Source organism: Melospiza melodia, chromosome 13 (genome assembly GCF_035770615.1).
Source record: "Melospiza melodia melodia isolate bMelMel2 chromosome 13, bMelMel2.pri, whole genome shotgun sequence".
Taxonomy (NCBI): domain Eukaryota; kingdom Metazoa; phylum Chordata; class Aves; order Passeriformes; family Passerellidae; genus Melospiza; species Melospiza melodia.
In genome coordinates, this window is record NC_086206.1 from 21,534,829 (window position 1) to 21,557,352 (window position 22,524).

General features: G+C 63.2%; 1 protein-coding gene across 4 annotated transcripts in view; it reads right to left on the bottom strand.

The window, feature by feature from the left end:
* Nucleotides 1-22,143, bottom strand: part of CBFA2T3 (CBFA2/RUNX1 partner transcriptional co-repressor 3) — a 28,793-nt gene extending 6,650 nt beyond the window's left edge. Inside the window, exons 1-5 of one of the 4 annotated variants that reach the window (XM_063168201.1) lie at nucleotides 21,630-22,143; nucleotides 4,574-4,704; nucleotides 3,090-3,167; nucleotides 1,447-1,688; nucleotides 990-1,079 (exon numbers count right to left, since the gene is read on the bottom strand). In XM_063168201.1, coding sequence (XP_063024271.1) covers nucleotides 990-1,079; nucleotides 1,447-1,688; nucleotides 3,090-3,167; nucleotides 4,574-4,685 — 522 coding nt within the window. In that variant the 5' untranslated portion in view covers nucleotides 4,686-4,704; nucleotides 21,630-22,143. Of the gene's footprint in view, nucleotides 1-989; nucleotides 1,080-1,446; nucleotides 1,689-3,089; nucleotides 3,168-4,573; nucleotides 4,705-12,021; nucleotides 12,632-14,050; nucleotides 14,141-21,629 lie in introns of those variants that run through there. The other 3 variants (XM_063168202.1, XM_063168203.1, XM_063168204.1) reach the window with 3 other exon arrangements.
* Nucleotides 22,144-22,524: the final 381 nt, after the last annotated feature.

Sequence of the window (22,524 nt, forward strand, 5' to 3'; positions counted from 1 at the left end):
CCAGGAGCAGCAGAATTAAGCAGCAGAACCCCCTTTTGCCCAGCACTCTGGCTGCCAGCCCTGGATTTTGCCTTAGGCAGCTGAGCCGCGGCCAAATCCCATCTGTGGGACACGTTAGCGCCACAGCCCGAGCTGCAGTTGCGGTGAGCAGGGCCAGACCCTCCCTCCCCTTCCCTTGCCTGGCCCGGGGGGGGGAGCAATCCCACAAAAACAGCAAGTCCCCAGTCTGGGAAGCACGCCGAGCCCGGCTGGTTGCAGTTAGGATAATGAGAAACATCTGGGCCGGGCGGTGGGAACAGCTGGGAGCGGGGTGCCAGGGCGGCCGCTGCGCTCCTGGCACGGGGACAGCGGGGATGGATCCCAGCCTGCCTGGAGCCACAGGGCCACCAGGGCCTGCCCGGGCCTGCCAGGTCACCTTCCCTGCTCCCACGGAGCCCAAAATCCCTGCAAACTGCTGTCCCCCTCCAGCTCAGCGTGGAGAAAACCACTCCAGCAGATTCCTGTGATAAACACAGACCTCTGCTCATGGACCCCTGCTCTGGGGGGGCTGGGATGCAGAAGTAGAAAAGGGGCTATTTTTGCACTTTTTAATTATTCCTTTGCTACAATGGGCAGGGGACAGCAGGCTCAAACATCTGCTGGCAGTGCCCATGCTGCCAGGTGTGCCAGCACCCGGCAAATCCCTCCAGAGCAGGGTGACGCTGCAGAGTCAGCACAAAATTAAAAGGCAAATTAAAAAAAGGGGGAATTTTTAATGAATTTGCAATTGCAAGTGGCAACCAGCTGGGCTGACCCCTCGCTTTATTGCAACCGGCCCTGGCCCTGCATGACTCCACACGTGTGGGGGTACACGTGTGCCTGGGGGGACACGGGCAGAGCCACGGGCAGCTGCCAGCCCAAAAGGCACCCCCAAATCCCCAAAGGCACCCCCAAATCCCCTGTGCTGAAATGCTGCCATGAATCCCACCCTGCCCAGGCTGGAGACCCACCTTGAGGAAGGGGATGACGAAGGGTCGCAGAGGGAAGTTGGTGGCCTCTTGGAGCTTGGCGTGGAACTCCTCGATGGTGAGGGTGGAGTTCTGTGGGGACAGCCTGGGCTCAGCACCCCTGGCACAGCCCCCTGCACCCCTGGGGCACACCTGCCTGTCCCTTGCCCACTCCTGCTCCTCTGCCAGGCCCACAGGGAAACCACACCCAAGGGAAAACCACGCTCAAGGGAAAACCACACCCAAGGGAAAACCACGCTCAAGGCTTCACTGGCCATGCCAGCAGCCAGGACCAACCTGCACTGACTGTGCAGATCCCCGGAGATGCTGGGAAAACAACCCCCTTTCCTCCAGGATTTAGATCAGTCTAGGCCACTCTTTCCCTCTTAGCAGCATCTCCATCCCCAGAAAAACCCAGGATCCCCAGATGTGGGGTCCCCTGGCTGAGCCCAGGACGTACCACGAGCCCCAGGACGAGGGTGCGCACCCGCTCCCCGATCTCGGGGGAGATGTCGTTCCCAAACTGCTGCAGGGTGGTGAGGAAGCGCTTCAGCTTGGAGAGCTGGCGGGCACCACAGGCTGGAGGGAGCTGGTGGGTGGACAGGGAGGCGCTGGAGGAGGTGGCCGGCCCGTTGCTGAACCCGTTGGGGGTGGACGGAGCCCCATTGATGGCGGTTGGCGAGTGGCTGCTCCCGTTCATCACTGGGGACACAGGGAATGGGGGGTCAGAGCGGGTGGCTGTGCCATGGCACCGTGGGGACAAGGTGGGATGGTAGGACCAGAGTGTCCTGCTGGGTAATGTGGGGCTGGCACCCCCGGGAGGGATTCAGGATGCTGGTGAATCTCTGGGGCTGCATCCTGGACTGATGGGAGGGCAAGGAGGGGATGCAGAGCATCCCCCAGCATGGTGAGGGCCTGACCAGCTCCTCAACAGCCAAGCAGCCAAGGGAAGGGGCTCCATCCTGCCCCTGCTCAGCACTCCCACAGAGAACCATTTCCCACGGAGCCCAGCCTGGCTTGCAGAACACCACTGCCACCTCTGTCCCCACTGCCCGCTCAGCCAGGACAGGAGCTGCCTGCACACTGCACACCAACAGACCCAGGGGATATTCTGGGGTACCAACCATCAGAGGGGCAGACCCTGCTCTCCTGCACCAGCCCCACACGAGCACAGGGACCCTTTCCTGGCCAGCACAGGTGACAGTGGGTGTCACCTCTGTCCCGACAGCGTGTCCCGACCCCTGTCCTGATGGCACAGGTGACAACACACATCACCCCTGTCCTGATGGCGCAGGTGACAACACACATCACCCCTGTCCTGATGGCACAGGTGACAACACACATCACCCCTGTCCTGATGGCGCAGGTGACAACACACATCAAACGTCCTGATGGCGCAGGTGACAACACACATCACCCCTGTCCTGATGGTGCAGGTGACAACACACATCACAAGTCCTGATGGCGCAGGTGACAACACACATCACCCCTGTCCTGATGGTGCAGGTGACAACACACATCACAAGTCCTGATGGCACAGGTGACAACACACATCACAAGACCTGATGGCGCAGGTGACGACACACAGCACACATGTCCTGATGTCACGGGTGACAACAGGCATCGCCCATGTCCCAGCAGCATGGGTGACAAGACATGTCACCCACATCCCAATGGCAGGGGTGACAACATGTGTCACTCATGTCCCAACAGCAGGGGTGACAACACCTGTCACCCATGTCCCGAGGGCGCGTCACCCCTTCCCCCGGCACGCACGCGCCTGTCCCCACCGGGACCCCCCACACTGGCCTGGGGGTGCCTGGGCGTGCTGCCCTGCCCTGCCCTGCCCGCTCAGGGGTCCCTCTCCGCTCACTCTCTGGCTGGGCAGTGCCCGCCGCCCGCTGAAGAGGTGCCAAAAATAACCCAGCAGCCACCAGGGCTTTACTCCCGCGACAGCTGCGTGCCCAAGCTGGACAGCACCGCACACGTGTCCCTGGCTGGGATGGGGCTGGGGGTCCCATCCCCGTGTCTGGTGAGGGGAGCACCCCGGGGCTGTGGCTGTGCTCAGGTCTCTCATGAGAGCGGGTGTTTCATTTTACTTACAAAGACAGACCATCGACCATTTCAAGCAACCATGAAAACGGCCGCGAGGCAGAAACGTCGGAGGGCCAGCGTCTCGATCTGCAAGCAAAATAAAACACGCTATGATGAGAGAGCAGAGGGGGCAGCTCTCGGCCCGGGGCCCTGCACGGGATGCTCCTCACCATGGGCACACCAGACCCACCAGGGAGCCGGGTCCCTGTGTCCCACTGCAGCCACAGGGAGCATTCACAGGGATGCTCGGCTGCCCGATAAAGTCCTGACAGTTTAGGGACCAAATGAGGTCCCCCGAGGCCAAGAACAACCAAAACGCCGTGGTGGCCATGCCAAGCTGCTCCATGCCCCCAGCCTTGTGTCTCAAACCCCGCTCCATGCTGAGCTGGGATGGAGAGGCCGCCTGCATCCCAAATCCTGCTCCGTGCTGAGCCAGGGCAGAGAGGCTGCCTGCACCCCCAGCCCCGTGTCCTGAACCCCTCTCTGTGCTGGGCTGTGGTGCAGAGGCTGCCTGCACCCCCAGCCCCGTGTCCTGAACCCCTCTCTGTGCTGGGCTGTGGTGCAGAGGCCATTTGCACCCCTGGTCCCTCATCCCAGACCCAGCCATACCTGGGCTGCCACATCAGCACAGGGCCGGGATTGACACCCAAACCAACCAAGCACGGCCAAGCACAAACTGATTTCTAGAGTCCAGAAGCACTGCTAGGGGGTGCAGGGGTCAGGGGATGGATCCTGGGGGGTGTTTTTGGGTGTTTTCTTCCCCACTGGGGTTTTTCTGAGCAAGAAACAGCTACGAGTAAAACGCTTGCACATGCACATGCCCAGGAAAAGTCTCAGCAGAACTGGAGCAGCCGCTGGCAGTGGCCACTGCCACTCCTGCCAGGGCCCAGCCTTGTCCCCTGCCTGTCTGGATCCTGCACTGCCTGTGCCTTGTCCATCCACGTGCCAGGACAGTGACCCCGGCACAGCGACAGACCCCTGGTGCAAACCCTGTGGGTGTGCAATGAGCCCACGTGGCTCTGGTGCCACCACCACGTTGGGTGGCTGTCACCACTCAACTACAGAGACTGCAACTCCCACCTGGCATCCCCCGATGCCACCACACCATGGCCTGGGCAGGACAAGGAGCTCCCAGCCACTGTGGCTGGCCATGACACTGCCCCGCCACCGCCGGGTGCCACATGCAGAGGGACAGACGTGTCCCCACACGCACGGGGCCATCTGCAATCCACAGGAACTCCCCCAACCCCACCACCCTCCAACCACACACTGCCCTGTGCCAGCACTCGGTGACTGGCTGGCAGGATGTCCCCGTCCCCAGGGACCTCACAGGAACATGCTGCAGCCATGGCTCGGCAAGGGCACCCCAGCAGAGCCTTGAGGCCAGCTGCTGTCACCCGTGTCACCGCCAGCGCCGCGCTGGGCTCCGGGTGCCGCGCGTCAGGAGGAGCAGGGGGCAGCCCCGGGCTGGCAGCCCGTGCCAGGGTACTCACTGGTGCTGGGAGTGAAGGAGGGGTGGCGGGAGGCTCCCTGGGCGGCGGGCGGGGGCATGCTGGGCGGCGAGGAGCGCGCCTGCGTCTTCACGTCGGCCGGCGAGTCGGGCATGGCGGCGTCTCCGCGTTATCTGCGGGAAGAGGGCACGGGGAGGTGAGCAGGGCGTGCCAGGCAGGGCTGGGATTCCCTGGAAAACTGGGGCCAGGGGTACAGGGGACACTTAGGGACATCAGGCTGGGCTGGGCATCGCTGGTGCCACTGGAGAGCTCAGGTGACAGGGACGGTGCCCGGTGTCCTGTGTGCCACAGGGTGGTGAGGGGGGTATGGAGCTGCTGTTCATGGACACAGCGCTGGCACCGCTCTGCCCCTGCAGTGCCAAGCCTGCCCCAGCCTGTGTCACATCACTGCTGTCACAGTGACACATCCTGGGAATTGCTGCTGCCTGCTGACCCCTCGCCATGCCTGGCAGCATCACCCAGGGCTGGCACAGCCCCTGGCAGAGAACTGTGGGGTCATTACAGCCAGTGTTTAGTGGCAGTGACAACAGCAGGACCCACACATCCACCAGTGACTGTCCTGCCCAGAGCTGACAGGCCCTGCAAGGTCAGGTCCTGCAATCCAGGGACCATGGAGCTCCGGCCATCGCCATCGCCATCACCATCATCATCACCATCACCATCACCATCACCCCAGAGGGCATCACCGCCTCCCTCCCAGCCCCAAACAACTCCCAGCAGTGTATTCCCCACCAAGGGGGGAGCATGCCAGCACCATCCCCTGCAGACACAGCCCCAGGGCAGGCTCTGGGCCCCTGGCTGCCACGCTGGCCCTGACGGGTGGCCACAAGTGCTGGCAGCTGTGGGGATCTGTCATTGTCACCGTGCCCATGCTGCCACCGGCTCCAGCCAAAGATGGAAGCGGCCACCACGGCCACCCCCGGCCATGGGGACCCCCCGTGCCTGGCTGATAATCACTAATCCAATACCCAACCTAAATCCAGGGCAAATGTGGGGAGGTGAATTGAACCCGGCCACAGCACCTTGGCAGGGCTAAGCAAAAGCAGGGCCTGATCCCCACGGAGATGCCATCGGGGTGGTGCCGCAGGCAGTGGCACACAGAGCACCAGGAGATGCTGGCAGCAGCCAAAATCTCAGCTGGTCACCCACAGGATCCTTCTGGAAGGAAGGATCACATGGGATAGCACATGGCTATCCCTCTCTGTCCACAGCAGACTGGAATGCTGCAGTTCCCTGTTCCTTGCTCCCTTCTCCCTGCCCAGCCACAGGAGAAACCCCAAGACCTTGCAGCTTTCCTTCCCCCGAAACCTCAGCTTCCTTACAGGGCCTGCCAGAAGAAATTATTTGTTTAGAAAAACTTTTCTTTTCCTTTTTGTGAAATGTCCATCTCTGGGCAAAACTCCTCCAGCCTTCCAGGCTTCCCCTGTCCCTCAGCAGAGCAGGATCCAGCTCTGACAGCACAGGATGAGCCCTGAGTGTGCACAGGGGTCACAGCTGCAGCACCTGGATCCCACAGCATCCTGGCCTGCATCCCTGGCACCATCCCTGTCCCTGTCACACCCCTGGCAGCACCCTGGCCTGCATCCCTGGCACCATCCCTGTCCCTGTCACATCCCTGGCAGCACCCTGGCCTGCATCCCTGCCCTGGGCCCTGCCTGCATCCCCCCCATGCCAGCCCCGGTCCCCCTCGCTGCCCTGACTCCCTGCACATCCCCACACCAAGGAGAAAACATGGACAATTCATCCTGGCACTGACATGGCTTTTCCACAGCTTCCCATCGGCAGCAAAGTTTCCATCAAGCTGAGCAAGCACTCAGGCCAATGGGGCCTGGTTCTGGTTTTTCTTGTGTTTTCCTTTTTGCCTTTAAGTTTTAAATTTTCCCTGAGGTGTTTGCAACCCAAACACAGCCAGGCAGGCACAGGAATGGTCCCAAATCCAATGGGATACAGAGCTTGGAATGCCCAAAGGACCCAACCACAGCTGTGCCAGCACCCCAGCTCCTCTGCAGGATGGGATGAGCTCCAGGAGAGCAAAGGAGGTTTTGGGGAGCACAGTGCAGCCTCCCCTCAGCACCTTCACCAGCGATTCCCCAGCACAGCTCCAGCTCCAACTCCACTGGAATGATTTTTCCCTCTATTTTTTTCTCTCTTTGGGGTAATTTGTCCCAGCCGCTCGGGGCCGTGTCTGTTTTCCTCCATCTGGTTTCCATTAGGTCTGCGCAGCCCAGATGAATAAGTAATAATATAAAAATAAAAGGATTAGTATTTTCTGCCGGGCCGGCGGGAGCGGCCGCTCCCCACCCTGCCCCCGGGGCCGGCGGATGCGGGACCCCCACACCCCCCGTGTGACCCCAGCCCCCCATTTGTCACACGGCAGGGAGGGTTGGACCCCCGGGGCAGGGTGACACTGTCACACATTCCAGTGGGCATCCAGAGGGGCAGGGGCAGTGCCCGAGGGATGGGGCTGGCAGCCATGCCATGCCATGCCATGCCATGCCATGCCATGCCATGCCATGCCATGCCATGCCGTGCCGTGCCGTGCTGTTCCCACAGCCCCGGGGAGCCTTGTCCTGCCTCCTCCCAGGCAACAAGTGGGATGTGCCAGCTCCAGGATGCCCGGGCTGGCTGCCCAGCTCTCCTTTCCCCGGGGATGGGGTGAGGCAGGCACGGAGCTGCCCTGGATGTGGCCGCTGGAAAGCTGCGGCTCCCCGCAGGCAAAGCAGCCCGGGCGAGGAAGGGGTTAAAGGGAATTCAGCGCCCAGCATCCTTCATGCTCTCCAAATGGCCACAAATGAAATCCAGATGCTGGAGGCGACGTCTCCCCAAGCCAGGCTGCCTGCGAAACAAAGGCAGGGAAGCATTCCTGCTCCTCAGCTGCCGCAGCCGGCGGGGCCAAGAACAACTCCCCGATAAGATGGCAGGGCAGGAGCTGTCCCAGCTGGAGCAGGTTTGGAATTGGAGGCGTGCAGTGCCTGAGGCCGGGCAGCAGTGCCAGCCACGTGCACCGGCCCGGCAGAGCTGCTGGGACCTCGGGGCACCATCAGCCACCATCAGCTCCCTCCTGATCTCCAGGATCAGCTCCCTCCTGCCCCGAGCCCATCCTGATCTCCTCTCTGGGATCAGCTCCCTCCTGCCCCGAGCCCATCCTGATCTCCTCTCTGGGATCAGCTCCCTCCTGCCCCGAGCCCATCCTGATCTCTGGGATCAGCTCCCTCCTGCCCCGAGCCCATCCTGATCTCCTCTCCGGGATCAGCTCCCTCCTGCCCTGCGCCCATCCTGATCTCCTCTCCGGGATCAGCTCCCTCCTGCCCTGCGCCCATCCTGATCTCTGGGATCAGCTCCCTCCTGCTCTGCACCCATCCTGATCTCCTCTCTGGGATCAGCTCCTCCTGCCCCGAGCCCATCCTGATCTCCTCTTTGGGCCATGGTGACAAAGGTGACACAGGTGACACAGGCAGCTTGGAGTGCATCCCCAGTTGCACTTGGAGCAGGACAAGGCAGGAGTGCAGCTGTGGGATGGGACAGAAGGTGGGTTTGGATTGGACATTGGGAAGGAATTGTTCCCTGTGATGGTGGGGAGGCCCTGGATCCCTGGCAGTGCCCAAGGCCAGGCTGGACAGGCCTGGGAGCACCCTGGGATGTGTCCCTGCCCATGGCAGGGCAATGAGCTGAGCTTTGAGGCCCCTCTCAATCCAAACCATTCCATGATTCCATGATGATGCTGCCCACCCATCACTGGGGTGTTCCAGGTGCTCATTTTGGGGAGCCAGCCCAGCAGGGAGCAATCCACACCCAGCACTCACCAGCACAAACGGAGCCCTTCAAAATTAAATCCAATTAATCAAACTCTGCACAATCTGTAAAGGAACCCAGATCCAGGCAGCTCCAGTCCTGGGGAGCCCCTGCAGGTCACCCCCAGGGGCACCCTGAGACAGCTCCTGTGCCCCTGGCCCAGCTGGGACCCCTCCCAATAGCCCAAATTTCACAGGGTAAAGCACATTTCCCCAGCTCAGGGACACCCCAATTTCCCAGGCTAAAGCACATTTCCCCAGCTCAGGGACACCCCAATTTCCCAGAGTAAAGCTCATAAAGCACACAGGGACACCCCAATGTCCCAGGTGAAGCACATTTCCCCAGCTCAGGGACACCCCAATGTCCCAGGTGAAGCACATTTCCCCAGCTCAGGGACACCCCAATTTCCCAGGGTAAAGCACATTTCCCCAGCTCAGGGACACCCCAATTGCCTTTGCTTTCTGAGCCCCCACATCCTGCAGTGCCAGCCCTGCTGGCAGATGCCCCATGGGCACCAACTCCAGGCCACCATCCCCAGCAGGTCGCAAGCCCTGCAGTGTGGCAGTGACAGCACAGCTCCACACGGGACAGCAGCACCCACAGCCAGGCTCTCAATGCACCCCAAAGCCCAAAATCCCAGTTTTTAACCCAAACCCACCCAGCCAGGGACACAAAGCAGCTGGCTCGGTGCCACCAGGGCAGTGCCAGCAGCCCCAAGCTGGCAGGGCCAATGGTGGGGGATGGGGATGGGTTTGATTTTTCCTCGAAACAACAACAAAAAAGCCAAAAAAAAAAGAAAAAAAAAAGTGCCCTCTCTGTTTTACAAGCCTTCATTTGCTATTGTTTATGTAAACAGGTAAATTGTTTCGTATCTCAATTAAAAACATCTGCCACATAAATGAATACCAATTAACTCATCCTGTTTTTAATTACTCTGTTAATTACACACAGGCAGCAAAAAGGATGGCAGGGGAATAGGGAAAGCATGCTCACACCCCCCCTTCCCACCTTGCTCTTGGCAAGGATCCGAAATGTGCCCAGATAATGATGGATTAAGGTGAAAGCTGTGGCTCCCGGCCAGCTCCGGCGTGGCGGCTCCTCCCGGGGCTCCTCGCACGGGGATTTCCCGGCACCCTCCGGAGAGGTTTTGGAAACCCAAAATCCCGCGGGATGCCCCAAAATCGGCGTGGCCCAGCCCCGCTGGCACTCCCGGTGCCAGCCCCGCGCTCCTTCCCCAGACGCGCCCACGGAACTTTGGGATGGCGACAGGAGCGAGGCGGCAGCGTCCCAACGGAGCGAGCGCATCCTTGTGCCCGCCTGGCACCCAGGGGTGGCACGAGGTGGTGCCATCCCTGGCAGGGACCCCGGGCGCCGCCGGCCCCCCCCGGGTGCGGGCAGCTTTCCAAGCGAGCAGATGGGGCAGGGAGCGGCGGCAGGAGGAGGAGGAGAGCAGAAAAGGCTATTTTCTCACGCTACATATTTTACAAGTCGAACATTTTGTGCATTTCAGCCCTGCCTGTAAAAGCATCTCGGCCTCAGCCCCGGGACTCGACGGCGGAGCCTGTGAGTCAACAGCGGCTGGCGACGACGTGGCTGCTGGGGGGGGACGGGCTGGAGGAGGGGTCCCCCCCACACAGGGGTGCTTTGGGGGGGTCCCCCTGACCTGTCAGCCAGCAGCACAGAACCCAGAATCTGCTGCAGTGTTGTACCCGCTGCCACCATCCGATTGATCCCACCGGGGTGGCACAGGGAGGTGGGCGCACACGCACATACACACACACCCTGCTGCTCCCCAGCTGCCTCACACTCCTGGAAATTAAATATCCTGGCTAAACACCAGGAGTAAACAGCGCCGCGGGCAGCCCGAACACCTGGAGAGGAGCAGGGCTGGGGCTGACCCTGCCGGAGCTGCTCCCACCCAGGAAACACCCACGCCTGGGCTGCCAGAGGGGCCCCCCAAATCCCCAGCCTGGGCTGCAGGATCCCCCAGAAGGCTGCCAGGGGAGCACCCCAAAACCGGCCCCACACCCCAAAACCAGCCCTGCGCCCCAAAACCAGTCCTGTGCCCCAAAACCAGCCCTGTGCCCCAAGCGGGGACCTCTGCATCCTTGCGCGGGGGATGCTCGTGCCCCCAAAGGTGGCCCCGATGGCCGAAGCAGCGACAAGCGGCGCACGCAGGGGGCTCGGGGCATCCTGGAGGCAGAGAGCGGCTGGAGAAGGGAAAGCTCCCCCTGCACCCGCGGCTCCGGTGGTGGCACCGTGGGAACGCCGAGGCAGAGGCGCTGCCCGGGCCGGGACCGGCTCCGAGGGGATCCGGCCGCGCTCTCCCACAGCCTCAGGCTCTGCTGCCTCGCCGACTCTTTGTCTATTTTTGAACCGCGGGCTTCCATTTCAAGGCGGTTTTGCCCGTGTGAAATTGAATCAAAGAACACACAGGGGGAAAAAAAAATATTAATGAGAATTTTGCAAAATAAACAGGAAATCCCTCGGATGTTTTCTGGAAGCATCGGTCAGCATCCTCCGAAGGAAAGCTGGGGGTTTGTCAAGGTGGGGTTCCCCCTGGGGAGCCTGAGCACAGTGGGAGGGACGGCACAAAACAGCTTCAGGAAACATAAAAATAGCCCCAAACCAGGCAATGGCACTGAGGCCAGGGAGTGCCCTCTGTGCCACCAGCCTGTTCTTGCCCCTGGCGGACAAGGATTGATCCCAGCTCGGGGACTGCCCATCCTGCAGGGCAGCTGAACCCATGTCCCATGTGAGATCCAGCCTGGAGAGCACAGGGCAGGCTGCAGAGCACAGCACAGCCCCCGAGCTGCGGCACCCACAGCATCCCCGGCCCCAGCAGCAGCGATTAAACCCGGCCTAACCCCTGGGCTGTCCCTGGTGCCTCCCAGCCCCGTTCACAGCGCCCGGCCCTGATGTGCCCCTTGTGCTCGCTGTGGCCCTGCTGCCCTGCCTGGGGGTGCAGAGGGTGGCTGCCGGTGTGGGGGGATTTGTGTGTCCCACTGCCAGCACTCCCTGGCAGCCCTGCACTTCCCGGTTGACTCGCTGCCAGCCCTCTGACTCCGGCCAAGAGGTAAAATAACAGAAATTTGTGGGGTGCCTCCCTCCCCGGGGGTGCCGCAGCACAGGGACGCCTTCCCGAGGTGGCCGCGGCACCGGGCGCCGTGCACAGCCACGGGCAGAGCTCAGTGCCCCCGGAGCTCAGCAGGGACTGACGGCAGCGAGCAGAGCCAGACCCCGCTCCCAGGGCACCGCCGGAGCCTCAGCGCCGGATCCCGCCGGGGTTTCCAGGCATGCAAACACCCACGGCTCAAAGCAGAATTCCAGGAACGACAGCACAGACCTGCCAGCCCCAGGTACCCCGTGGGACCTGCCAGAGCCCCCTCCTGCCCCAGCAGCCCAGCCCTGAAGGGGGGCTGAGCACCAGAATATTTTTCCATCCTGCAGCCTGGAAGTTCCTGATGTGAAAAGCAAATCTGCAGCCACACGAGGCCTCCCCACTGCCCAAACCCACCACGGGAGAACAGCCTCTCCCCCTCCGTGTCCCGGCTTTCCCCCCTACAAACCAACATCTGCACTCGCGTTCGCCAAACAAAACACACCCAGCATCTGCCCGCTCCCGGGTACAGCCTTACCTGCCAGCACGGGAGGCAGCCGGCAGGGCAAACCCCCCTGGCACAGCCCGGCTCGCCTCCACTCGCCTCCCCAGGCACGGAACCTCTCCCTGTGTGCAAACTGCCGGCAGGATTCCTGCCTCACAAACCTCCGAGGGTCCAAGAGCCCGCCCCAGGCGGCAGCTCGGCTCCATGGGCTGCTCACCCGAGCACCGAGGCTGTCAGCATCCTCCGCGGCTGCTGCTCCGTGTGTGCCGCGGGCTTTCGGGCTGGCTCCCCCGCTCCTCCATGCCCCGCACCGCGGCACAGCTCGCCCACCGCGGCGCCGAGCAGACGGGCGTTCGCAGAGTGTCTTCGAGTCGCTCCACAAAGGAGCGGGGAATTAATATTCCTTTTAATTAAAGGCAGAAAAAAATCTCTTTGTTCCTGAACAGAGAGAAAACAACAGAGGGAAGAGCTCAAAAGCTCTTCCTAAGCTGGAGACGAGACCATCGCTTGGAATCAAAGACACTGTCAGCGCACACGTGACCTCGAATTAAAAAAACAAAATGAAACGCAGCAGCGGCGGCGGCTTCTCTCCGACAGCGAAGTTGCAAAGTTTTCCTTGGCTAATAGAGGGCAAAAAAAGGATTCCAAGAAAAGGTGTGTTTAACTAGAGGAACGCTCTGCGGTATCCGAAGGCACCATCCAGCGGCGAGGGGGTGACGGGGAGAGCTGCTTGTGCTCCGGCTCGGTGTCGCGGGGCCGGGCTCGCTCCATCGCTCCGCAGGCAGCGTTCCTGGGCACGGCCGGGCTGCCCGGCTCAGAGCGATTCCAAAGGGAAAGCGAGAGCGGGCGGTGATGAACGGCAGCGCTGGAGGCTCCCGAGCCAGCCTTCCTTCCCAAATCCGCGTCCAAACAAACAAACAGACAAACAAACATGCCCTGGCACACGCGGGGACTCTGCGAGCGCTCCCAGCACAGCCCCGTGTCCCCAGCACGGAGCCGCGTCCTCGCACCGAAACAACGGAGGGGCTGCAACTTCCCGGAGCGGCCCCGGGATCCCTCCCGCACGCTCTCCCGCGTGGGGCAGCTCCTCCTCGCCCCCAGCACGGCTCCGGCTCCCGGCCCACAGCAGCCGGAGAGGGATGCGGGCACGACAAAGAGTTGGATTGCAGGGCACGAGTGGGGAGGCACAGCCGGGGGGCTCTGCCGTGGGTGGGCACAAACTCGCGTGGGTTCCCGGGGACGCTGTGCCGCCCCACGCCGCCCCGGCGCTCGGGGGGACGCGGAGAGGAGAGCAGGAATTGCCCCGGCAGCGCAGGGAAGCGGGGTCCGCGCCCCGCCGCCCCCGCGGCAGCGCGGTGCGTGGGAGCGGGGTCCGTGGGCGCGGTGATCCCGCTCCGGGGCTGCCTCCGCCGCCCTGCCCCGCTCCGAGCGCTGCCCCGGCCGTGCCCCCGCTGCCCTGCCCGTGGCGGGCACGGCGCTGGCTCTGGCACACGGAGCATCCCCGTGCCCTGCGCACCAGCGGCTGCCCCGACACCGGGAGCATCCCCCGGGCACCGGGAGCGTTCCTGGGGCACCGGGAGCCTCTCACTGCCCTGCGCACCGGCGGCTGCCCCGACACCGGGAGCATCCCCCGGGCACCGGGAGCCTCTCACTGCCCTGCGCGCCGGCGGCTGCCCCGACACCGGGAGCCTCGCCCGGGTACCGAGAGCATCTCGGACTCCCGCACAACAGGAGCGTCCCCCGGGCACCGGGAGCCTCCCCGGCTCCTCCACGCCGGGAGCACCCCCCGAGCATCGGGAGCGTTCCCAGCCCCTTTCCACGGGAGCCTCCCCGGGCACCGGGAACCTCCGATTCCCCGGGCACCGAGAGCATCCTCCGAACACCGGTAGCACCCACAGCCCCTCTGCCCTACGAGCCTCGCCGGGCACCGGGAGCCTCCGATTCCCCCGTGCACCGAGAGCATCCCCCGAACACCGGGAGAATTCCAAGCCCCGCTTTCACCGGAGCCCCCGCGGGCACCGGCAGCCTCCCCATCCCCATCCCGCTGGCGGACGGCACTTACCGTCCTGAGGTGTGGCGGAGGTGAGGTAAGTCCCAGGGCAGGGGCCGGCAGGAGCGGGCAGAGCCGGCAGCGGCCCCCGGCGGCGGCGGCCCCGGTCCGCTTAAGGCCGGTGCTGGCGGAGCGCGGCCCCGCGGCGGCGGCTGCCCCCGGCACCTGCCCGCCGCCGCTCGCCGCGCCCGGGGCCGCCGCTCGCCGCCAGCTCCGGGGCTCGGGGCGCTTCCCCTCCCCCCGGCGGGGGGACACCGGAGAAGCGGGGGAGGGCGGAGAAGCCGCGGTAAATCCGCGGGGCCGCTTCACCCCCGGCGCCGCATCCTCCCGGCGCCGCGCCCCGGCCCTGGGGCGCCCGCGGCCGCGCTCCGTGCCCGGCCGGGCCCCGCCGAGCCGCCGCTGCCGCCGCTGCCGCCCGCCCGGCCCGGAGTGAGCGGGGCCCGCCCGCGCCGCTGCCTTAGAGCGGGCCCGCCGCGCCCGCCAGGGGGCGCCCCCCGCCGCCGCCGCTGCCCCCGGAGCGGGACCCCCGGGACGGGAACGGGAGGGGAGCGGGAGGGGATGGACCGGGACCCCCGGGATGGGAACGGGAGGGGATGGACCGGGACAGGGAACGGGAATGGGAGACATCGGGATGGGAACGGGATGGGATGGACCGAGAATGGGAGCGGGAATGGGAATGGGAGACATCGAGACGAGAATGCGAGAGGATGGACGGGGACAGGGAATGGGAATGGGAATGGGAATGGGAATGGGAATGGGAATGGGAATGGGAATGAGAATGGGCAGCATCGGGACGGAAACGGGATGGGATGAACAGGGATACGGGGCTGGGCCGCACCGGGGATTCTGCACGGAACCAGGGGACTGAGTGGGACACAGGGCTGTGTGACACTGGTGGTCTGCACATGGGGCTGCCCAGGGCTTCAGGGGGAGCGTGGGACCCGGTGACACTCTGGGGCCTGGAAGACCTGATGTACGGGGCTTGGAGGCTGCAGGGATCTGGGTTTGCAAAATCGTCAGAGTTGGGGTCGCTGAAGATCGAGGGTTACAAAGCTGAGAGTGGGGGGATGCATGGGGGGCAGAGTAACACGTTTTGGGAGCTGCAAGGAGCTGGGAGTTGTTTTGAGGGAGCCGGAGGGACTGCAAGGGAACGGGCCAGGGCTGGTCTGGGGCCATGGGAAGAGTCAAGGGGGTGGAGCAGGGTGGGGGTGTCTGCAAGGGGCTGGAGGGCTGCTGGGGGATGGAGCTGTGCTTGCTCAGCTTCCCTCTCCGGGGGCCCAAGGGCTGAGCTTGCACTGGAGCAGCCACAAGAGCACGGGCACAGCCTCAGAGTCCCACATGCCCATCCCAGCCCGGCCTTGGAGTGCCTCCCACCCTGCTGGGCCTCGGGGGGCTCCGAGGGCAGCCGCGTGCTGGGAATGCCCGTGGGACCCTCCCCGACAGCAGGGCACATCTGGCTGCCCGGCACACCCTTCCTGCGTGCCCCGTGCCAGCTGGGGGACAGCATTCAAATTTTCCCTCCCCAAGTCCTCCTACAACGCTGCGGGAACACAGTCCCTGCGAATTTCCCTGCGAGCCCAGCCCTGCCTCTGTGTGTAATTACTGTGCCTGGCAGCTGCTTCCCTCTGCGACTGCCCTGTGCCGGTGCATTACTCATCCTCCCCTCCCCGGGGATTGGGAGAGCGGCAGCTCTGCCGGGCGGAGTCACCGGCTCGGCACGGCTCGGCTCGGCCGGGCTTGGGTGGCACAGGACAGCTGCGGGGCCACTGGGCAGCCAGAGAGGCACAGACACTGGGTGGGCACTGTGAGGGCACTGCACGGCCCTGGCACAGCCACTGCACAAGGGCTGCATGGCCTCTGAGTGACCATTGCATGGCCAGTAAAGGGTCATTGCATGGCCAGTAAAGGGTCATTGCATGGCCACTGTGTGACCATTGCATGGCCTCTGAGTGACAATTGCATGGACAGTAAAGGGTCATTGCATGGCCACTGTGTGACCACTGTATGGCCAGAAAATGGTCATTGCATGGCCAGCAAAGGGTCATTGCATGGCCAGTAAAGGGTCATTGCATGGCTACTGTGTGACAATTGCATGGCCAGTAAAGGGTCATTGCATGGCCAGTAAAGGGTCACTGCATGGCCAGTAAAGGGTCATTGCATGGCCAGTAAAGGGTCACTGCATGGCCTCTGTGTGACCACTGCATGGCCAGTAAAGGGTCATTTCATGGCCAGTAAATGGTCATTGCATGGCCACTGTGTGACCACTGCATGGCCAGTAAAGGGTCATTGCATGGCCAGCAAATGCCAACCACAAGGCCACTGAGTGACTTTCCTATAGGTAGTAAATGATCATCACCAGGCCACTGAGTGACCATTCTATGGCCACTACATGGCCCATTGCTTGGCCACTCTGGGGACCTCCCAGAGCTGCTCAAGCACTGTGGGGATGGGCAGGTGGCACTGCCACCTGGGACAGAGCCACCACATCTCCCCCAGTGGTGTCACCCCTCAGGACAGCAGGGGGACAGAGCCATCACATCCCCCCCAGTGGTGCCATCCCGTGGGACAGCAGGGGGACAGAGCCACCACATCCCCCCCTCCCCAGTGGCGTTTGGGTGGCAGGGGCTGCTGCGTTCCTATTCCACGCACGCAGCCTGTAATTTTGGTCTATTGAAGTCATAATTCACCACTGTGAAAATAAACATTTGTGTTAGCTGGCTTTATTCGGCGGGTTCGGCTGACTGTTGATCATTCCCCGCCGGCGCCTTTGCACGTGGCCCGGGGTGCTGGGACAAAGCCGGGCCGCCGTGGCCGTGGCCGTGGCCACCTCCTCCAGGCTTTGGGCGAGTTCCCCCCCTCCTTTGTACCCTGGGGATCCCCTGGATCCCGAAGGAAACGGGAAAGGAGAGCCACTTTGTACTGTCAGGGATAATGAGGAAGATAAATAGGATTTTTAGACAATATTTGGAGTGCGGCACGTACTCAGACCCTTCCCATCCCTGTCACTGGGTTTGTGCCCTTGTGCTGTTTTGTGGGTGCTCCCATCACACCAAAGGCACCCCATCACCCATTCCGTGCCATCGCCATGCAGGAGGAGCCTGGGACCCCCAGCCCCGGCTGTCCCCAGGGCTGTCCCCAGGTCTGTCCCCGCTGGGTGCGAGGGGCTGGAGCTTCCCCCGGCATTTGCATCTTCCCAGCCTTTATCTCCCTCCCGGTCTCTGTATTGCTGCAATTACAGACACTTTAAAACACAATGATCTGGCTGTTAGCGTGATGGATGACAGAACCTTTCTGTCTGGTTTAAATCATTGCTGAGAGTGAGCAAACTTCCCCGGCTTAACCCTTTCCTGCCCCGAACCCGCTGCCAGCCCGGGGCTGCTGTGATCTCCGTGGTCACCCATCCACCACACGCCTGGGTGCCACGGGTGAGATAAAGGCATTCCTACAGGAAACATTCCCGCACCCCTCAGCCCCGGGCTCCGTGCTGTGCCTGGGGACAGGCATGGGAGCAGCCCCGGCCGGCAGAGCCGGTGGCCCCGCTGCGCTCGGCTGCGGTGGGAAATGAACGGCTGGAGCGGAGATAAGCGCGTGCCAGAGCCCGATAGCCGCGGGATCCATCCCAGCCCCGGGCTGGCCGGCGATCCTTCCTTCCCCCGGCAAATCTGGGAGCGGGGCACGGCGGGGCCCAGCGCGTTCCCAGCCGTGGCAGAGGATGGAAACTCCCGTCCTGACTCGCTGTCGGTCACGGTGTGTGATTGACGGGTGTGCGATTGATGGCGATGAGCCACACACGGAGCGGCGATCCCCGCTCCCTTCGTTGTGGGGAGGTGGCGTCTCCCACTGCCCAGCGTCCTGCCCAGTGCCCATGCACAGCGCCTGCCCACCCACGGGTGTGCCACCCCAAGGGAGGTGTCACCGTCACCCATCCAATCCACCGCACGGATTTAGCTGCCCAGCAGGATGGGGTGTCACCACCGCCTGTGCTCGGGGGTCACATCCTCCATCCATCCATCCATCTATCCCTGCCGGGTGTGCACATGGAGCGGCTGCACGGGGCGCTCTGGAGGGTGACAAGGACCTGTCCTGGGGGAAGGGACACCCCAAGGCACAGCCTGGGGGAGAAGGGGAGCCTGAGGCCTTGGCCTGGTGTGTGCCAGAGATAAGATGCTCGCTGAGGGCAGATGAAGGCAACTGGTACCAAAACCTCACAGGAAATGGTCACCACCGTGCGCAATCCGTATCTGCCCTGCACAGGACCCCTGCCCGCTATCGGGGCTGTGCATGTGGGCAGGGGCAACGAGGCGGGTGCTGGGCTCGCGGTGCCACCAGGGCACCCTCAGATGGCCCCTCTTGCTTCTGCAGCCATCAGTGATGGGACACTTTTCACACCTTGTGGGTGCCCAGCCGTCGGTGGTGTCCCAGGGCTGTCCCCACACACTCCCCTTGTCCTGGCTCTCCCGGAGCTCCATCTCAGCCCCGGCGCTCCCCAGCGTGCTGGGACGAGCTGATGGCTGATTGCCATTCCTGCTGCATCCCCCCTTCACAAGCCTCAGGCATTTAAAGCAGCGCACGGTGCTGGTTTATCGCACCTTGCCCCTGGCCCAGCCCTGTCCCTCCCCTCCCCGAGCCGTGCCGTGCCGTGCCGGTCCTGCCCCCGCCCGCTCTCAGGGGACCGATGGTGTCTGCAGGCGAGAGCACCGAGCCGTGCTGTGCTCAGCCCTGGCGTGCCTCAGGTTTCCTGTGTCACCCCCCGCGGGTCTGTCTGTCTGTCCGTCTGGGTTTCTCAGTCTCTGTCCGTTCCCTCTCGGGGAGCAGAGCATCCCTGGGTACCAATCTGGGTCCCTGCTGGATGTGGCACTGCAGAGCTTGGTGACAGCGTGTGGCCGAGTGGCCACGAGCTGCAGTGACACAAAACCCTACACGGCCCTGGGGTCCCCAACCCCCGTTTGCTTGGAGCATCCCTGCAGGGACAGGGAGCTGCTGGGCTGGGAAGGGTCGGTGTGACCATGGATGGTCCCATTGCCCTGGCTGCAAAATCTCAGCGCCCAAATCCCGGTGCCCAAATCTCAGAGCCCAAATCTCAGCGTCCAAATCTCAGTGCCCAAACCTCAGTGCCAAAATCCCAGTGCCCAAAATCTCAGCGCCCAAATCCATCCCTGCACCAGCACTGAGTACCATGAGCCAGGCTGCAGCCCCCGGCGCTCTTCCCTTGGCATTTGCCTTGCAGCAGGAGCCCCGGCGCTGGATTTTCCTGCCCGTTAATCCATGGGGGAATGCAGCAGGGCGATAAGGGGCCGCTGGGGAGCCAGGGCCGGGGAAGACGCTCTCCTGCCCGCGGCTATCGCCCTCCGCAGCTGCATCCGCCCGGGGACATCTACTGGGCAGGAAGCGCCGAGCGCCAGCCTTTCCCAGGAAAGGGCTTCGTTTGTGCCTGGCTTCCCTCCGTGACCACTCCTGGTCACCCACCCTGCAGCCGTCGGCCAGCAAGGAGCAGCCCCAGCGGCTGCTGAAGCACATCCAGTGGCTTTGTGGCTTTCCCACAACTTCCACATAGAAAAGGAAAAAAAGCGCATCTCCCATTAAAAGAAAAAAAAAAAATAATAATTAAAATCCTGTTTTCCTTGCTAACAGATTCGTTCCTGCTTCGTGGCATTCAAAGGGAAACCACCCCCTACTGCTTATCATCCCGCTCACCCTGTGCTGCTGGCTCTGGAAAATCACCAGTTTGCCTTAAATATGGGAGACTTTAGGGTACAGCACGGCTCCTCTGGGTGCTTCCAGGTTTTGGGGCTGCCAGGGGCCAGTTTCCAGCTTTTCTTTGCCATGGAGAGCCTGGGAAGGGTTTTAATTGCAAAGCAGAGGTGGCCACGTGCTGCCCTGACTCCTGGTGTTTTGGGGTGCATGGAGACTGTGCTGGCACCTCCAGGGGAGCAGCACCAAGTCCTCCAGTCCTGCCAGCCTCATCCTTGGCCAGCAGGAATTCACTGATAGATATTGAGCAAAACCCCCTGAGATGCCCTTGGGTTCCCAACAGGTTCACATTCCCCTTCTCCCACCCTAACTTTGGGGACCAGCTCCTTCCTGGCCCTCCCCATCCCACAGGCTGCACTGCCTGCATCGTTCCCAATAACAATGGGGATTTAATTAGCAGGCATTGCACTTCCAACACTTCGCATCCCTGCAAAAATCAATGGGAGCTGGCAGGAGCTGCTGTGAGCCTGCCTTCACTCCAGCCCGCAGCTTGGATGGACATCCAGGCCCTGGGGTGCTTCCAGAACCTTCCCAGGGCCAAACTCCTCCAGCCTGGGGCTGGGCTGTGTGGAGCCAGTGCTGATCTGTGCCGTGCCAGGCCATGCCTCGGGGAGCCATGGGTTGGTGCCGGGTGAGGTCTGGGATTTGTTCTGAGCTCCAGATGCGCCACAGCAGCAGAGGACGTTGCGGCTGTCTCTGGCCACCTGCATCGTTTCCAAGTTCCCAGGCTAAAAGCAGGGCTTGTTATCAAGAGCAAAAAATGTGCCACCTCTGTTGTATTTCATTTCCCTTTCCCCACCTCTTCCCTGCCCGCTGTGCATCAGAGATAACAGCGCTCGGTGCCGGAGCCGGAGAGCGGGGCCGGCAACGGCCTCGCCAGCCCTATCGCTGCCTCGCCGGCCGCAAGGAAATCAGGAAGTTTGCAGAGATATTTGGCCAGCAAAATAAACATTTCTCCTGCCAAAAGCCTAACGGGCAGGCCGGTGAGCCTGCAGCAATCTGCACGGCTCCCTGGCTGCAGCCTTCCGGAGCACCGAGTCCCGGCCGCATCCCTTATCGGAGCGTGCCCTGGTGGCATGGGCCAGCTCGGGGGACAGGGACCCCAGCACAGCTCCCCCACCCTTGGGGGACGAGCACAACAGGTGCAGCAGCCAAACCCTGCCCTGCGCTGTCCCAGCTGCATCCCTGACCCACGGGAGGGTGCCAGGGTGGGCAGGGGGCTGCGGCCGGAGCGCGGTGCCGGGGCAGCGGGTGGGGAGTGAGGGGAAGCGAGGCACGGGGCCAGCATTGTTCACACCGGTGACTCAGCCGGCTCTGCTTTCCTGCCCGTGCTGGGCACAGGCCCAGCAGAGCCCCCGAGCCCCCCAGAGCTGCCACAGCCCCTTGGCCTCAGTGCCTGGGGATGCTCCAGCACAGGGATGTGGGATGCTCCGCACTGCAAACTGTCTGCAGCAGCACCTGGAGAGCCCCTGGGGTCAGGTGTGAGCTGCTGATCCCAGGATGAGCACAAACACCCAGCAAACACAGGGCTGAGATGTTGGAAATAAAACATCCTCGGGGCTGATCACTCGTTATGGGAAGGTTTAATCACAGAGCAGGCTCCGAATGGGTCCCCACGACAGTGAGCCCATGGTGCCTTGGCCGTGGGCTTGGCCGTGTCCCAGCTCCCCATCCTCACTGGCTGGTCCCCAAGGAAGATGCACTGACTGCTGCCAGCCACATGCCACCCTCGGGGAGCACCTGCCTGCCCAAGGCTGCATTTGGCACTGGGGTGTCACCCGTGCCACAGCACATGGCACTGCCACGGCCCCCACACCTTCCCGCCATCACCGCCTCTCACCTTGGCCGTTCCTGCGTGGTGCCCTGGCCCAGGAGGGGTCCTTGTCCGCTCTGGAAGGTCCCGAGGAGATGGTGGCAGCACCCCAAATCTGTGAGCACTGCTGCCAGCCTTGTCCCAGGTGTGGGCAGGAGCTGTGCTGGGGCTGGGGATGCTGAGCTGCGGAGGGATGCGGGGTGTCCTCCCTGGAGGGTTGCGGCGTGTCCTGCCCGGAGGGGCTCGGGATGTCCTGCCCGGAGGGGCTCGGGATGTCCTGCCCGGAGGGGCTCGGGGTGTCCTGCCCAGAGGGGCTCGGGATGTCCTGCCCGGAGGGGCTCGGGATGTCCTGCCCAGAGGGGCTCGGGATGTCCTGCCCAGAGGGGAGCAGGGTGTCCTGCCCAGAGGGGAGCAGGGTGTCCTGCCCAGAGGGGCTCGGGGTGTCCTGCCCAGAGGGGAGCAGGGTGTCCTGCCCAGAGGGGCTCGGGATGTCCTGCCCGGAGGGGCTCAGGGTGTCCTGCCCAGAGGGGCTCGGGGTGTCCTGCCCAGAGGGGCTCGGGATGTCCTGCCCGGAGGGGCTCAGGGTGTCCTGCCCGGAGGGGCACTGGGTGTCCTGCCCGGAGGGGCACTGGGTGTCCTGCCCGGAGGGGCTCAGGGTGTCCTGCCCTCCTGGCGCCTGCCCGGCCGCTGGGGCCGCTCATGTGCCGGCCGGGGCCGCGGTGGCAGCGCAGCCGTGTCCCATGGCGAGGGGAAGGTGAACAGCTGCCGGGCAGTGATAATGCGGCGGGTGGGGGTGGCCGGGCAGCTGCGCCCGTGTCCTTCCCCAACAGGAACCATCTGTGACCAAGCCCAGCTCTGCCTTCCCTATCAGCCATTCCGGTCTGACTTTCCAACAACTTCCCCTTCGCGCCGGCCTCACTTC